At 38.7% G+C, this 16,585-nt stretch overlaps 1 protein-coding gene across 1 annotated transcript in view; it reads right to left on the minus strand.

Annotated features, from left to right (window-relative positions):
• Positions 1 to 5: 5 nt before the first annotated feature.
• Positions 6 to 16,585, minus strand: part of eef2kmt (eukaryotic elongation factor 2 lysine methyltransferase) — a 40,148-nt gene continuing 23,568 nt past the window's right edge. Inside the window, exons 5-8 of the mRNA XM_073060847.1 lie at positions 13,961 to 14,094; positions 13,178 to 13,488; positions 10,211 to 10,369; positions 6 to 160 (exon numbers count right to left, since the gene is read on the minus strand). Of these exons, the coding sequence (XP_072916948.1) occupies positions 54 to 160; positions 10,211 to 10,369; positions 13,178 to 13,488; positions 13,961 to 14,094 (711 nt within the window). The 3' untranslated portion in view covers positions 6 to 53. The remainder of the gene's footprint in view (positions 161 to 10,210; positions 10,370 to 13,177; positions 13,489 to 13,960; positions 14,095 to 16,585) is intronic.

Here is a 16,585-nt window from a genome sequence, read left to right on the forward strand (position 1 = left end):
GTACATTTCTTTTAATATAAAAGAATTTAATTTCGTTTACAGCATTTTGGACATTAAGTTCCATAATGTAATTTAAGCAACTCTATTTTTATACATCTGTTGTATGGAAACACCTCTGTAGCAGGTCCTTTCATCGTTTGATACTCAATTCCAATTTTACCTGTTTTCAAAAGAACAGAAGTATCAGTTATTTTATAATGAATAAAGTCAATAATAAGTTAATAATAAAATCAAGCAGGGAAGGGTTGTAGGGAAAAGGGTATTAGATTAAAATATTTTTCTTTAAATCCTAGGTTACAGAGCTTGTGGCTGAATGCATTTGGGTCAAATGAAGGGAACTATGGTCAGTAAACACCATGGAGATGGGGAAGAATGTTAAATTAAATACCACAATGAGAATTTTGAAATGATGGGGGAGTTGGGACCATTTTATTTCAAGAATGCAAGTTAAGTTTGCACAGGTTGAAGAATGGATCAACCAAGAGAAAATAGGTTAGATTTGGAAGGAAAAATTGTATTCATATACTTGAAAATAGAGGTTGGGAATCATGTAACAATTTGGAAGAGTGCATTTTTGTATAGGGCGTTAAAGAGGGAATTATTCACAGGCAGAAAGCACAATGAAAAAGGGAGGGCCACTGAGGCAGTTAATACAAATGTAGAGGATACAAATCCGCATGAGCACCATGTCAGAGCAATAATAGAAAGAAGATTCATCAAGGCTGAGTAAGACAACTCAGTAGGACACTGCTAAGTTGGCTTTATTTATTCACTTATGTGTAGATGGGAAAATTGACAGATGGTTCTTAAACTAGACTAATTAGTACCAACGAAAAAGCAAACAAGTCAGTGTGTATAAAAGGCAGCATGCAACTATTTTGCTTTTATGAATGGAATTTGTTTTACCTGTTTCTCTATTCATTGAACTTCAAAAATAAAACAGTTTGATTTGTATTTTGCTTCATAAATGGTTCCAGCTAAGCTGGTAAAGATTGAGAAAGTAAATGAGGGCATGTGAAATACAGTATAATTATGTTAGGAGGGAATTGCACAATACTTAAAAATAGTTAAGTATTGAGCTGACCTAATTTTAAAGCCCTTAACAGACTACAATGCTTTTGTTTTACTCATTTCATTTTGGCTGTTCATATACAGGCGTCCCCCGCTTTACGAATGTTCACTTTACGTCGCTTCGCTTTTACAAAAGACCTACATTAGTAACCTGTTTTCACATTACAAATATCTTTCCCATATAAATTAATGGCTCTTCGCTTTACGCCATTTCGGCTTAAGAAATGTTTCATAGGAACACTCTACCTTTGTAAAGGGGGGGACACCTGTAACTCATGAGCCAAAACAGTTCCAATTAACAATAAAAATACACTGAAGACTAACAAAGAATTGGAACTCATTTTTTGTATTTTAATGCTAATTTTGTAAAATAATGTGCTAGTTCCAAAATGTTTCATGACCTCTTTTCAACTTGCTTTCATATACAGTAAAAATTATAATCCAACACTTTTGGAACTTGCAGACATTTTGCAGATTACAAAACACATTGTTAATATCCCACCTACTTCTGATTTTTTTAAATATTACTCAGTAGTATATTTTTTCAAATAATCAAGCAAGTTTAAAGACTTTGGAAAGCATCTAGCGAGCCAGATGTCAAATCATTGGGATTTTGAACGATCAGGTAACAGACTACCAGAAGAACAAGCCACAATGTTACAAGACCAAAAACCAAAACAGACATTGGGCCAAAAGGAGTAGTAACTGAGAAACCAGTCAGAACTAAATTTTAAAGAGCACTCTTCCAGATTATGGCAGAATAAATTCCGGAGGAAGAATTGTTTTATCAGGTTAAAGAAGTTAGTATACCTGAGCTGACTGAACAGTACTGAGGGTTTATAGTATCTAGAAAGTGAAACAGAAATTTCAACACGATGAATATTTTGAGTGAGGAGAAGCAGTCAATGTAGTTAAGTAAATGTAGCAGGGATAGAAGAAATTTAGTGCATATTAAGATAAACTGACGTTTGTGCAGCAGAGAGAAGAAAAATCAAAACGTCTGCACTTGCTGAAAATAGGAGAGAGAAACAGTAAAGATTTCAGGTCAAAAGCGGGAAAGAATTAAAAACTAGATGTAGAAGGGAGAAGGGGTGGTTAGAAGGGACAGAATTATCTCCAATAGGGCAATAATGATCTCATTGGTAAGCTGACCAATGAGGGCAAAAAGAAAAAGTACAAAAATATAGGCATTCCTAAATATTCAGACTATGCTGAGAAAGGAAAACTCTCAATATTACAGTTGAATGACCCATGGCAGAATGTGGCCATTCTGATGTAAACTGAGTATCTTATCTGAAACCATTGAATTCACTCTCAAGTTTGGAAAGCTTCAATGTATCCAAATACATTGGATAAGGTGCTGTTACTCAGCCTTACATGGGGCCGTGTTATAGTGGTGCAGGAATCCACAGACAGACAAATCAATGTAAGATGAATAATTGCAACAGCAGGAAACAGGAAGTTCTGGGTCAGCCTACGGTGGAACATACCTGCTCCATGAGGCAGTAATCCACATATGTATTTGGTTTTTCCAACGTGGAGCAGATCACATTCTGACCAAATGCAATACGCCAAAATAGAGGTAACTTAAAACACAATTTCACATGAAAGATATGTTTTGGCCCCTGGATAATGGAAAGGGTAGAAATAAAAGGACTACTAATGTGATTGTAAAAATAAGTGGAATAAATGTGTCTACAATTCACAAAATATATGGAGCAGAGCTTTCGCAAAAGCTTGGCTAAGATGGGATGTTATAAATGTTATCCCAAGTTGCTGGTCCTTGAGGATACCAGTTCAGGGTCAAAGAACCTATATTTATGAAGGTGGGGGGTGGGAATGTTGCTGGGAAGGTAGGGAGGTGGGGGTGAGGAGAAAGAGGAAGGTAGAGTGGGGGGGGGAGATAAGAGATGACAGCTGGCTAAAAATAATTGAGAGACAAGAAGGGAAAACAGATCACACAGTGATTTGCAAATAAAAAGTGAATTTTTAAATCAGATAATGAATCAACCAGTTGACAATGCAAGTCAACAAGGAAAGGGTTGATTACCTGCACAGAGTTTTGGGGGACCGCAACTATACAGAAAGAAACGGGATATTTTGGTTGAGTATGTCAGAACAGATTCTAGAGATTTGCAAAACATTAACAGATTAGGTAGCATTAACAGGCTTAATATAGCAGTTGAAGGCCCTTTCAGTTCAGATGTTGGTAGCATTTTCTGCTTTTTAGAATTATCAAATATAAAGGTACAGGTATGTGTTTCTACATATCAGCTTGGCGTGGAACAGTTACAAAGGTGGAAATAGTCAAGTGAAGAAGTGCAGACACAAGGACATTTGAAGATACTGGAAATTCAAGCAACACACAAAATGCTGGTGGAACGCAGCAGGCCAGGCAGCATCTATAGGAAGAAGTACGGTCGATGTTTTGGGCCGAGATCCTTCAGCGGGATTGTACTTCTTCCTATAAGTGAAAAAGTGGTCTGGGTGTGTTTTGGACCTTAAGGAAAAAATTAATACTTAAAACAATCTAGTTCAACTTCAGAAGTACCAGGAAAAAGGATGTAGTCAAAACTGGGGAACTTGGTTGACGAAGAACAAGGAGTATAACTTTAGTCTAAAGTTTTAGTTGCAGGAAGTTTATCTTCATCCAGTACTGCTCTTGTGTTGAAATTATCAAAGCTGTTGATGAGGCCTAATTTGGAGTGTTGTGTGCAGTTTTGGTCACCTATGTACAGGAAAGATTTAAATAAGCTTCAAAGAGTTCATAGGAAATTTACAAGGATGTTGCCAGGCCTTAAGGACCTGAGTTAGAGGGAAAGGCTGAATAGGTTAGGACTTTATTCCCTAGAACAAAGAAGACTGGGGGGGTATTTGATAAGAGCTATACAAAATTATGAGGGGTATACCTGTGGTAAATGCAAGAAGGCATTTTCCACTGATATTGGGTGAGACTACAACTAGAAGTAATGGGTTAAGAGTGAAAGGTGAATGAGGGGGAACAATCACAATGTGTGAAACGAGCTGCAGTGCATGTGGTGGATACACATTCGATTTCAGCATTTCAGAGAAATTTAGATTGGTACACGGATGGGAGAGGTGGAGAGGGCCGTGCAGGTAGGACTATGCAAATTAATTTTCGGTATGGACTAGATAGCCCGAAGGGCTGTTTCTAAGCTATAGTGTTCTATGACTCTACATTGGACGTGCAGCCTAGTGATTTAAAGATAGTGGAGGGGTTTAGAAAGGTGGTCATGTCATCAATGTACACATGAAACCTAATGTTGATGTGACCAAGTGGTAACATAAATAAGTAGGTAAGACATTAGAAAAAGTGATTCCAGTAAAACTCCAATAATGTGCTGTCTAATTAACCAAAAATCACAATACAGTAACTGGATCACAGGTGATAATTCCCATGAACCCTTGTATAGACCAGATTACCAGTTCCCTCAGCCTCTTTCATACACGGGGGCATTAGTTTTTACATTTCCTTTCACTTCTTGTGGCCAAGGCTCTCCTCCACTTCCAGGAATCTCACCTGGTGGTTCTCCACCCCAAACTTTGAGTTCATCTGGTATTGTTTCCCCAAACTCCCCTTACTCAGACCTTGTTTCCCAAACTCCCTTTAAAGTTAGTCAACTGGAAAATTTATTTTATTGTGTAACATCTTAAAAAGTAAATTGAATGTGCATGGGAGAATAACATCCCATTGTATTTTCACCTTATGTTATTTTTTTTGAACAATGGTTGTTGTCCATCCTGTTGGATACAGTCTTTCATTGATTCTATTGTGTTTCTTGGATTTACTGAGAAAGCCCAGAAGAAATCAAATCTCAGGGTTGTAAAGGTGACATATACAGCACCTATAAAAAGTATTCAACCCCCACCCCAGGAAGTTTTCATGTTTTATTGTCTTACAACATTGAATCACAGTGGATTTAATTGGGCTTTTTTTTGTGACACTGATCAACAGAAAAAGACATGTCAAAGCGAAGTGATCTAAATTAATTACAAATATAAAACACAAAATAATTGACTGCATAAGTATTCACCCCCTTCAAGTCAGTATTTAATAAATGCACTTTTGGCAGCAATTACAGCTTTGAGTCTGTGTAGATAGGTCTCTATCAGTTTTGCACATCTAGACACTACAATTTTTCCCCATTTTTTTTTTACAAAACTGCTCAAGTTCTGTCAGATTGCATGGGGATCATGAGTGAACAGCCCTTTTCAAGTCCAGCCACAAATTCCCAACTGGACTGATTCGGCCACTCCAGGACATTAACTTTGTTTTTAAGCCATTCCTGTGTAGCATTAGCTTTATGCTTGGGGTCATTGTCTTGCTGGAAAACAAATCTTCGCCCAAGTCATGGTTCTCTTGCACAGTGCAACAGGTTTTCTTCCAGGAGTTCCCTGTAGTTTGCTGCATTCATTTCACCCTCTACCTTCACAAGCCTTCCAGGGCCTGCTGCAGTGAAACATCCCCACAGCATGATGCAGCCATCACCACGCTTCACAGTAGGGATGGTGTGTTTTTGATTATGTGCAGTGTTTGGCTTGTGCCGAATCTAGCATTTAGTCTGATGGCTAAAAAGCTCAATTTTGGTTTCATCAGACTACTTCAGTCTCCCACATGCCTTCTGGCAAACTCCAGCCGAGATTTCATGTTAGTTTTTTTTTCAACAGTGGCTTTCTCTTTGCCACTCTCACATAAAGCTGCGACTGGTGAAGCACCCGGGCAGCTGTCGTTGTATGCGCAGTCTCCCATTTCAGCCACTGAAGCTTGTAACTCCTCCAGAGCTGTCATAAGTCTCTTGGTAGCCTACCTCACTAGTCCCCTTCTTGCACTGTCACTCAGTTTTGAGGATGGCCTGCACTAGGCAGACTTACGGCTGTGCCATGTTCTTTCCATTTCTTGATGATTGACTTCACTGTACTCCAATATTCAGTAACTTGGAAATTTTCTTGTATCCATCTCCTGACTTGTGCTTTTCAATTACCCTTTTGCGGAGTTGCTGGGAGTTCTTCTGTCTACATGGTGTAGATTTTGCCAGGATACTGACTCACCAGCAGCTGGACCTTCTAGATACAGGTGCATTTTTACTACAGTCAATTGAAACACCTTAACTGCACACAGGTCTCCAAAAACAGATCTCCATTTAACTGATCATGTGACTTCTAAAACTAATTGGTTGCACCAGTGAGGATTTGGTGTGTCATAAAAAGGAAGGGTGTGAGTACATATGCACTCAATTATTTTGTTTTTTTATATTTGTAATTGATTTAGATCACTTTGTAGAGATCTGTTTTCACTTTGACACAAGAGTCTTTTTCTGTTGATCAGTGTCAAGAAAGCCAAATTAAATCCACTGATTCAATGTTGTAAAACAATAAAACATTAAAATCTCCAGAAGGGTTGATTACTTTTTATAGGCACTCTACGTACTTTGATAATAAATTTACTTTGAACTTTGAAGCCTGTACCTTGGGTGTGAACACCCCAGTTTAAGTTTTACCTATGAAGATCTCAGTCTTCTTGATGGTTCCAAGTACATCCATCTCCAGCTCCAGTCCCTTGACCTGGTCTGTCAGGAGCTACAGCTGTGTACACTTCCCACAGATGCAGTCATCAGGGATACCTTGAGGTTCCCTTACTTCCCACACCTTGCAGGAGAGCATGCCACTATCCCAACTGCTGTCCTGCTTATGCTTTGCCAAGCATTAGGGATGAACAGCAGAATTTGGCTGAGTACTGTAATAACAACCACCTCTCACTCAGTGTCAATAAGACCAAGGAACTGATTGTAGACGTCAGGAGAGGGAAACCAGAGGTCCATGAGCTAGTAAGCATAAGAGGATCAGAAACTTTAAATTCCTACGTATCACTATCTCAGAGGACCTGTCCTGGACCCATCGTATAAATATAATTGCAAAGAAAGCACGACAGCACCTCTACCTCCTCGGCATGTCATCAAAAACCTTGGTAAACTTCTATAGATGTATGATCAAAAGTGTGCTGACTAGCTGCATTATGGTCTGGTATGGGAACACCAATGCCTTTCAGCACAAATCCACTACATCACGGGTAAAGCCCTCCCAACCATTGAGCACATCTACATGAAAATTGCCATAGAAAAGATCCTCACTACCCAGGCCATGCTGTTTTCTTGCTGCTACCATAAGTTAGAAGATACAAGTGCCTCAGGATTTGCACCACCAGGTTCATGAACAGTCACTACCCCTCAACCTTAAGGCTCTTAAACACTTATCCTATTTCTGGTGTTCCCACAACCGATGGTCTCACTTTAAGGACTCTTTTTATCTTGTTATTTCATGCTCGTTACTTATTGCTTTTTATTTATATTTTCATTTGCACAGCTTGTTGTTCATTGATCCTGTTTACAGTTACTGTTCTATAGATTTGCTAAGTATGCCCTCAGGGAAAAGAATCTCAAGAGTTGTATGTGGTGACGTGTGTACTCTAATAATAAATTTTACCTTGAACTTTGAAATAAAACCTTATCTGTGCTCCGTCACCAAGATCTCTTGAACTAAGGCCTGAGCTCTCCAATCTCACAATTTCTATTCCAAAAGCCCACTCCACTTAACCTTCCTTTTATTGGATAAAGTGCCCTCAATCAGTGAGACTTGCTTTTTCAAAGTTCCTGCTCTCAGTCCAAGCACCTTGGCCACTTAATCAACCTCTGCAGCCAAAATCCTTCCCCTTCTACACTGGCCCACCCTCACAATCTGAAGAGATGGGGATTGTTCCCAAGCATGAATATTAACAGCAGCATAAGATAATAATGGAAGGGAAAATGTACATTCATTACTTTAATGGAAATAGGATTAGAAGATGACAGGTACACAAGAGAAACTCAAAAGAAGGCATAAAGGAAATAGGATGAACTTGGCAATGTTGCAAATCTATGACCAGGGTACAGTCCATGGGCTAGGGGAAAGTGGGATCCTGATCAGATCTTTGCAATAAATAAGTTCATTAGCTCTTTACACTTTCCAGGGCAAGGGTGGAGGGGGCAACCACTTCTCTAAAAGGGCAGTGAATCTCTGCAATTATCTGTACCTCAAGGGTGATAGAAGCCCCAAAGTAGTGGGGATTATTATCAAATGGAGACAGATACCTGTTTAAAAGATTGACAAATTGAGGGTTATGGAGTGTTACAAACCCACAGGTTTCGTTTACTGTGGACTGTCGCTTTAAGCGCCTGAGTGAGGCGGGACTATGATGTCAGTCACAGGCTGAAGCAGTTTGCTTCAGACTTTTACACAGACAGAGAGAGACCTTCAGTCGTAGTAGAGAGAGAGAAGACCGGCTTCCGGAACTTCGGCTGGTCACTGCGATGGTTTGTAACTCTTTTAAGCTCAAAAGATTGGGTTAAACATTGGCATAGTGCACAACGAATGAGTGACTGTCACTTCATATAATCCATAGGAGTGGATTTAGGGGATATCTTGTGGGACCACTTGTGTAGCCCTTGCCTGGGTATGCTGTGTGGTAACCACTGGAAGACAATATTCCTGTGACAGATCACTTTCGGTGATAATTCATATGTGGATGGATTCTACGGACAAGATCTTCGGTGTATTACTTTGTTTACCTGATGTGGAGCCTGTGGAATACTTACCATCTCTCTCCATTACCACGTGGATTACAAATAGCTCTCTCAATCATTTATTACGTGGATCACTGAACTTTCCTACTTTACCATCTCGACTCTAAGCCTCGTTTCCCCCAATCTCAATAGTTTGGGAGTTATATTTACACACATAACACTAATAACTTTTGTTTATCTTGGTTGAGTTACTATATTATAAGTAGATACTAATAAAGATAGTGGTTTTAACATCAAAACCAGACTCCATGTGTAATCTATTGCTGCTGGTTCGTTTCTAAAACATTACAGTATGTAAACAGGGGAACTAGCACAGAAGGGGAATTGAGGAGCCCAGCATCAATTGGCCATTATCATACTGAACGGCAGGGAAAATTTGAGGGGCCTGGTGTCTTACTCCTATTCTGATAAAAGAGATGTGTTTAAGATAATCATCTGTATGGAAGATATTTGAACTTGAAACTTCCGAATGCTCCCAGAATAGCAAATGGAACCAGTCATGCTTCAGAAAGATCATACAGATCTGGCTAAATAGCTGCACCACGAATTGTTATTCTGGAGTGAAATGTGGAGAAGTGGTAATGGTTGAACTACTGGCAAAATCCAAAAGCCAGGGCTACAAAGGCAGAGTTGGACAGAAAAACTGGCTGCATTATAGCAGCAAGAGTCCTGGGTAAAAAGAATGACAAAATTGTGAATGAGCAGCCAAAGTTCTTTATATGGGGTTTAGTGGGATCCGGGATCAGCCATGATGGAATGGTGGAGCAAACTCGATGGGCTGAATGGCTTAATTCTGCTCCTATGTCTTATGGTCTTTCTCATTAGAAGGCAGCAAGTAATATATTGCTTGCTATTCACAGGACAGCACAGCTATAATGTTGATCATTCACTATAAGAAGTCTCTGATTTGTCTGCAACAGATCAGGCCTGCATTGGGAGAAAAGCCAACAACTTTACAATCACAGATATAAAAATCAGATGTTTCCCATAATCCAAATATATGTATTAAAGTATTTGTCGAAGATCACAAGCACTGCTGACAAATATCTCCACACTTCTCAAGACCAAACAGCATGCCAGAAATTGAGTAAACAAGCCTATGTGCCTGAGTTTGCTGTCATGCCAACTTAGAAATATAACAAAAAAATTAAATTAAATTAGTGTTGATGCTTCCTATTTACCCAAATCAGACACGTTTCTGTACTGATGTTGTAAATATAGTGATGGATTAGAGAAACTTATGATGAGTGATAATGATAGCAAGGAGCCCTTTTATCAGCCTTCTCACCATCTCGCTGCCCACCCCACACCCACCAAAACTTGTGGGAGTTCCGATGTGATTGTTGCCACAATATCTGAATTTAGCAGCTTCAGCAATTTGAATCCTGTTTTGCATTTTTAATGATCCGAGCCCCAAGAACTGGTATCAGCTGGAACTCTAATGGAAACAACTACAGGGAGAATCTGAACAATTCCCTCTTTAGAAATTACCAGCAACTTACCTAGTTCCACTTTGAATTGGTGATATGTCTCTGGATTACGTATGGTGGATGCCAAATACACAACAGAACTTGTTTTCATCTTTCCACTAGCTGTAGCAACAAGAAGTTTCTCCAGTGCAGAAACTAAGCAGAGGGCGACCTCAGGATCATAAATTATATCTATTTATTAAGAGAATAAAAAGTAACATACACTTTCAATTGGACTCTTTAATATTAAAACTACAGCCTCTTGATTTAACATCTATACACATATTTTACTGAAGTATGGATTTCTACATTTCCAATTCAGACAACGCAGTGCTTTTACAGTATGGTGTTCAATACTCAAATGCTTACTATTTTAGTCATAACCAAGCAAAGCTGACTTACTTAATTTTATAAAAGAATAGCTATAGTACATATATATTGTGTTTCTCTATAAAGTGGACCTCAAATCATCTGTTCTCTGACTCACTACATAGCTCAATCACATACTATGATCTGTGAAACAATGATTGAAGTGTGTCTTAAACGTGTCCTCAAAGTGCAGTGATCATTCTGAAACTGGAAAGGGAAAAGGCTGATGAACACATACACAGAACATTCTAAACAATGAAACAGTGAGTCACGTAGCTCCACTAGCCTGATCCACCTTTTAATAAGATCATAACTGATCTAACCCAATGCCATCCTTACAAAACAAAAGCTTGCATTTACACCTTTCATTTTAGACTCCCAAGTCATCCCAAAATTCTTTACTGCCAACAAAGAACAATAAGATAATTTCTGATGAACTTTGGCCAAGGCAACTCTTCTTCATGTCCATAACAACAGGACTTAAAGTTTAATTCTCATACAAAAGACAGCATTACTTCCAAAGTACAACTCAGAAGACAGCCTAAATTTTGGGTTCCAGCCTGTGGAATAGATCTTGAATCTGCAACATTCTGATGGAATAGATGTTTACAAATGAGGCTGGTTCACACACCTTTGGTTTACAAAAATCCAACAGACTCAGATATGTCTATGAAGGTTCTAAGTCATCCAAGTCATTGTATATCAGGTGGTATTTCAGAACACCTGTCCTCCCTGTCCAAACAACTCCCAGAGTTTAAAAGCTGGAAAACTAACCAGCATAGATCAGAACTGAAGAAGTCTCTCAGATGAGTGGCAAAACATCTTCTAGACAGCACAGCAAGTCCAGTTGCATTGATTTACCACTCTTGATGAACAAGCTCAGATACAATAGTGACTTTGCAAAAGGATCCCAAACATTTGCCATCCTTTGCAAGTAAATTCCTAACTTTACTTCCAAAAGGTCTTCACACCAATTTTTTTTAGATATGAATACTGATTCAAGACCTCAACTAACTGGAAGAGGTAGTTGAGGTCTGGAACCATCTATCCATCCTTGATTTGCTGAAGTATTTTAATAACACTCACTTTAACAGAAATCACTTAAGTTCTAGGGAATTCAACTGTAGGTTTGTAAATTCAGTAACTGCTTGTAATTTAGAATGTGGGTCCAAGTATAATTTCAATAGGTCTATGTTGCTCTTCATTCAAGGTCACTATATGGCTAGAACTATTCACAATACTGAAAGCTTTTAGTATGATTTAGAACATTTCATTAACTGGGTTGTTAGGCTTACAACCTTCTCTCCATGTTAATATTATTCAGCTTGGACTCCTTCCTTAAATTACCAAGATATTCTTACTTTCACTGAGTCCACTGATTTGCAGTTACCTTGACTACATTTCCCATAGCCCTACATGGACCAAATTCCATTCTCGAATTTTCTTTACCTCTGTGGCGTTTTTACTGACAAGCCAATTTTCCATACTCTTTCAACTATGGATTCCCTCTGCCATTCAAATATGTTTGTTACATTGCCCATACTTCTGAAATAACCCCTGCTCTTCTCAGCTGGAATAAGGACAGGGTTCTACCTTCCACATTCAACTCTTATCACTTATGACACCTTCAATGTAATACCACAGGCAAAAATTACTGCTGCCCAACACTCTCCCAGCCCAAAAGGAGCACACAGCCTCTAGAATCCTCTTGTTGAAACCTCTACCTATGTGCTACATCTAGATGCAAATAAGATCTGGGATCAGCCAATGATGAAATGGCAGTGCAGTCTCGACGGGCTGAATGGTCTAATTCTGCTCCTACATCTTATGGCAGTTGCAAGCTCCAGTCACAGACTATCTTGAAGTGGAAATCTATCACCGTGTCCAAATGCTGGAATCCCTACCTAATGGCAGAGCAATACACTTTGACTGCAAAGATCACCATTAAACATATCACTATCATCCTCTCGAGGACTCTGCCAGCTGTATCCATATCCCATAACTGAATAAAAATATAATTGTATGTTATACTTATAAATTCTGATAAATACCTCCCAGCTGGAGAATTGTGCCCCAGATGCCAGTTTATCTGCCACTTCACCTCTGTACCTTTTCTATTGAGACCAATTCTCCCTTCCAGCGGGCATGTCAAACCCTCATTAATACTCCTCCTCTTTGATAATTATAATTATACCAGAAGCTAGAATAACACCCTCTACTGCTTCACTGGTATCATATGATGCCAATCAAATACAAAGATTTCAGGGCCAGAGATGACGAGCAAGCAAGCAATACATTGAGACTGATTCCGTCATAAAGTCAGCCCAGACACTGTAGGTAAAATGTCTTCATTCATGTGGCTCATTCAAAGCTTTATGTAACTGATGTGTCTGAAAGGAACTACATGCCATCCACCTTTTGGCTCCGGACAAGGACCCGTGAAACAATCATACCCTTACATCATAACACCAACAATACCAAACTTTTCTCATTCTCATTTTTATTTTCTCAAGAATAACTAAAATGAAATGGATTAAACAAACTTTCAGCTCCTCAGGATCTGTGTAGTTAGGAAGTCAGCTGATGTGTAAGCACAATTAAGAAAGTATTAGCGTGCAAGGCTTAACCTACCTGTTGCAATAATAATATCTGACTGAAGCTCTGAGGCCTGTTCTTGTGTAATTGCTCCCCAATCCAACTGAACAATGGCAACTTTTGGTCTTCGAATTTCTTCAGATCCATTGTTACTCTCGACTTCCACTTCACAGTCTTTTATATTCCGGATGCCAGAAGCTATTTGCAGATTGTTTCTAATAATATTCTTCCTCAGTTGCTTAAGTACATTAGAATGGCAGTCACTGAAGGTGTACCGTTTCAGGTTGCAAGTCTTGCAAATGGCAATTCCTGTGAGACCAATTCCACTACCCAACTCCAAAACGGTCCTGTTACAAAGTTAATAATTAGATGCTTCATAAGTGGGTCATTAACAACTTGTTGAAGGCTCATAATTACGCAATCAAATAATTTTATTTGCTTCTAAGAATAGCTTTCCAAGCAATTTCTACTTCATATGTAGCCTTAAACCCAGTTAGATTTGCAAAGATAAGAAGTTTAGTTGAAGAGTACGTTTACAATATTTAAAAGTAGAACATATGTAATTCAACATTGCTGAATCAGTGTGGGAGCGGCATTATATAAGGAATGACTCAGCTATTTGGTGAAGTCTTAAAAAACAAAGTCTAGGTTATACCTAGACACATCCTAATAAAACATGCAGTAGCATTAAAAGGTATATTAATTTAAAAGAGAGAATATAATTTAAACTGATCAAACTTACTTTAAATAGAAGACGAGAAGATATTAATTTCTCTTTCCACGGGAATAAAATTGATTCCTAATTCTACTAATTCTGACCTGCAATTAAACACTTCAGGGTTTTCCATGGCCCATTCTGCAAAGTACAGTGCAGCTTCCCATGTGACCAGACCAGTAGTTCCTTCAGAGATTATTGCCACGTTTTCAGCAAGTGTAATGTTCTCTCCTGACAACTGAATAATGATATATGTAAAAAAACTTGAAGACACTTGAGTATCTTTCCCACTGCTCATTTCTGAGCAATTAAATCAATAGACAATAGAAAATTATTCCTGATGAGATTATAACAAGTATGCATACGCATGCATACACTCATTCACATACACACACACACTCACTCTCTCTCTCTAAACCAATAACAATATGAATGAGCAAGCAGCATTGACAAAAACAAATCTGGTGCAAGGTTCAAAATGATGTTCTCCAGTGATCAGCTCTGGGACCAATGTTTGTTCAACATTTACACGGCTATTTGTTGTTAATGGAATAGAAAATCAGTAGATGCAAAACAGCTGGAGACCAGACATAATAAGAACATAAAAATAAGAGCAGGAATAGGCCATCCGGCCCATTGAGCCTGCCCTGTCATTCAATAAGGTCATGGCTGATCTGTCTGTAAACTCAGCTCCATCTACCTGCCTTTTCCCCATAACCCTTAATTCCTGTACTATGTAAAAACCTATCTAACTGTTTCTTAAATATAGTTAGTGAAGAAGCCTCAATTGCTTCCCTGGGCAGAGAATTCCACAGATTCACCACTCTCTGGGAAAAACAGTTTCTCCTCATCTCCATCCTAAATCTTGAGGCAATGTCCCCTGGTTCTAGTCTCACCTACCAATGGAAACAACTTTCCTACTTCTATCTTATCTATCCCTTTCAAAATTTTGTATGTTTCTATAAGATCCCCTCTCATTCTTCTGAGCTCCAGAGAGTATTAGTAACAGGCGACTCAATCGCTCCTCAAAGGTTAACCCCTTCATCCCTGGAATCAACCTAGTGAACCTCCTCTGCATTGCCTCCAAAGCCGTATATCCTTCCTCAAGTATGGAGACCAGAACTGCATTCAGTACTCCAGGTGCAGCCTCACCAGTACCCTATATAGTTGCAGCATGACCTCCCTGCTCTTGAGTTCAATCCCTCTAGCAATGAAGGCCAACATTCCGTTTGCCTTCTTAATAACCTGCTGTACCTGCAAGCCAACCTTTTGCAATTCATGCACAAGCACTCCCAAGTCCTTCTGCACAACACCATGCTACAATCTTTCACCATTTAAATAATAATCTGCTCTTCTATTATTCCTTCCAAAGTGCATGATCTCACATTTACCAACCTTGTATTCCATCTGCCAGACCTTAGCCCACTCACTTAACCTATCTATATCCCTCTGCAGACTCTCCACATCCTCTGTACAATTTGCTTTTCCACTCAGTTTAATAATAAAGAATTTGTAACAAATTAAATGGTATTAACAAACAGATGGTTTTTATAGAGATAAATGTGCTTTTGATAGAAGGAATAAAAATTCCGTATGATCATCAGGAAATTAGTGTGTAAGTAAAATATAGGACAAAAGTGACTAAGACGAATGGATACAAAATCAATAAACATTGTAGTCAAGAATAAGGTGGTCATATTTGCAACAAAGTATTAATGCTCATTCTTAAGAGGAAAAGAATTGAAAAAAAATCGGAGAAATCATGTTATAACTGATAGCTGTACCACAGTGTAATACTGTGCACCAATCTAATCTACCAATTACAAATAACATACCGAAGTGATTAAAGTGCAAACAAAGATATCAAAGGGTTGTACGTAGGGAAGATATTTCTGCTTCTCGTGAACTATGGCTTCACTGAGAGTTAAATGTGAACTTGGAGTAGTTGAACAGAATAACAAGATGCAAGGTATTGCAATGTATGACTGCTGCAAAACAACAAATTTCTCAACATATGCCAGTAATATTAAATCTGATTCTGACTTCAGTTTAATGTCTTATTCAAATATCAAAATTAAATTAATATGCCCAGCTTAGCTGTTTGTTTTTTAAAGACTCCTGTGTCAAGAGTAGGGGTTAAGTCCCAGATTTCTCACTTGTAGAGAACAAAGTTACTAACTGATCCATGGCTGATAAATGCAATAATTTTATTCTTGATCACCAGTTGTAGACACACAATGTGATAGTGGCTGCACATTCTCTCTAGAACTGGGTTTGCTGGTGTGGATGTTCTGTTCCTCAAAGGGTTGCTGGTACTCTCAGCTGGAGTTTCCAAGATGATTTTTGTTCATCACGTATTTCGAGGCATATAAAGGATTGCTCTGGTACATATTCTAAATAACTCTGCTGCAGTGCACATTCCAATTAAGTGGTAGGGGAGCTGAATGTCTTACCCCGTTCAATGGAACTAAATTCCCATCAACTTTAAACTCTGAAAGATTTTGTTGGTCAGTTTCAAGGCTACACAGGTCAATAAGGTGGTTAAGAAGGCTTATGGAATACTTGCTTTTATTAGTTGAAGCACTGAGTTCAAAAGTCAAGAGGTAATGTAACTTTATAAAACTCTGGTTAGGCCACATTAGTAGTATTGTAGAGAGTTCTGGTCGCCACACTATAGGAAAGATGTTGAGGCTTTGGAGGGAGTGCAGAAGAGGTTTACCAGGATGCTG

Source organism: Hemitrygon akajei, chromosome 11, assembly GCF_048418815.1.
Source record: "Hemitrygon akajei chromosome 11, sHemAka1.3, whole genome shotgun sequence".
In the NCBI taxonomy this organism is placed as follows: domain Eukaryota; kingdom Metazoa; phylum Chordata; class Chondrichthyes; order Myliobatiformes; family Dasyatidae; genus Hemitrygon; species Hemitrygon akajei.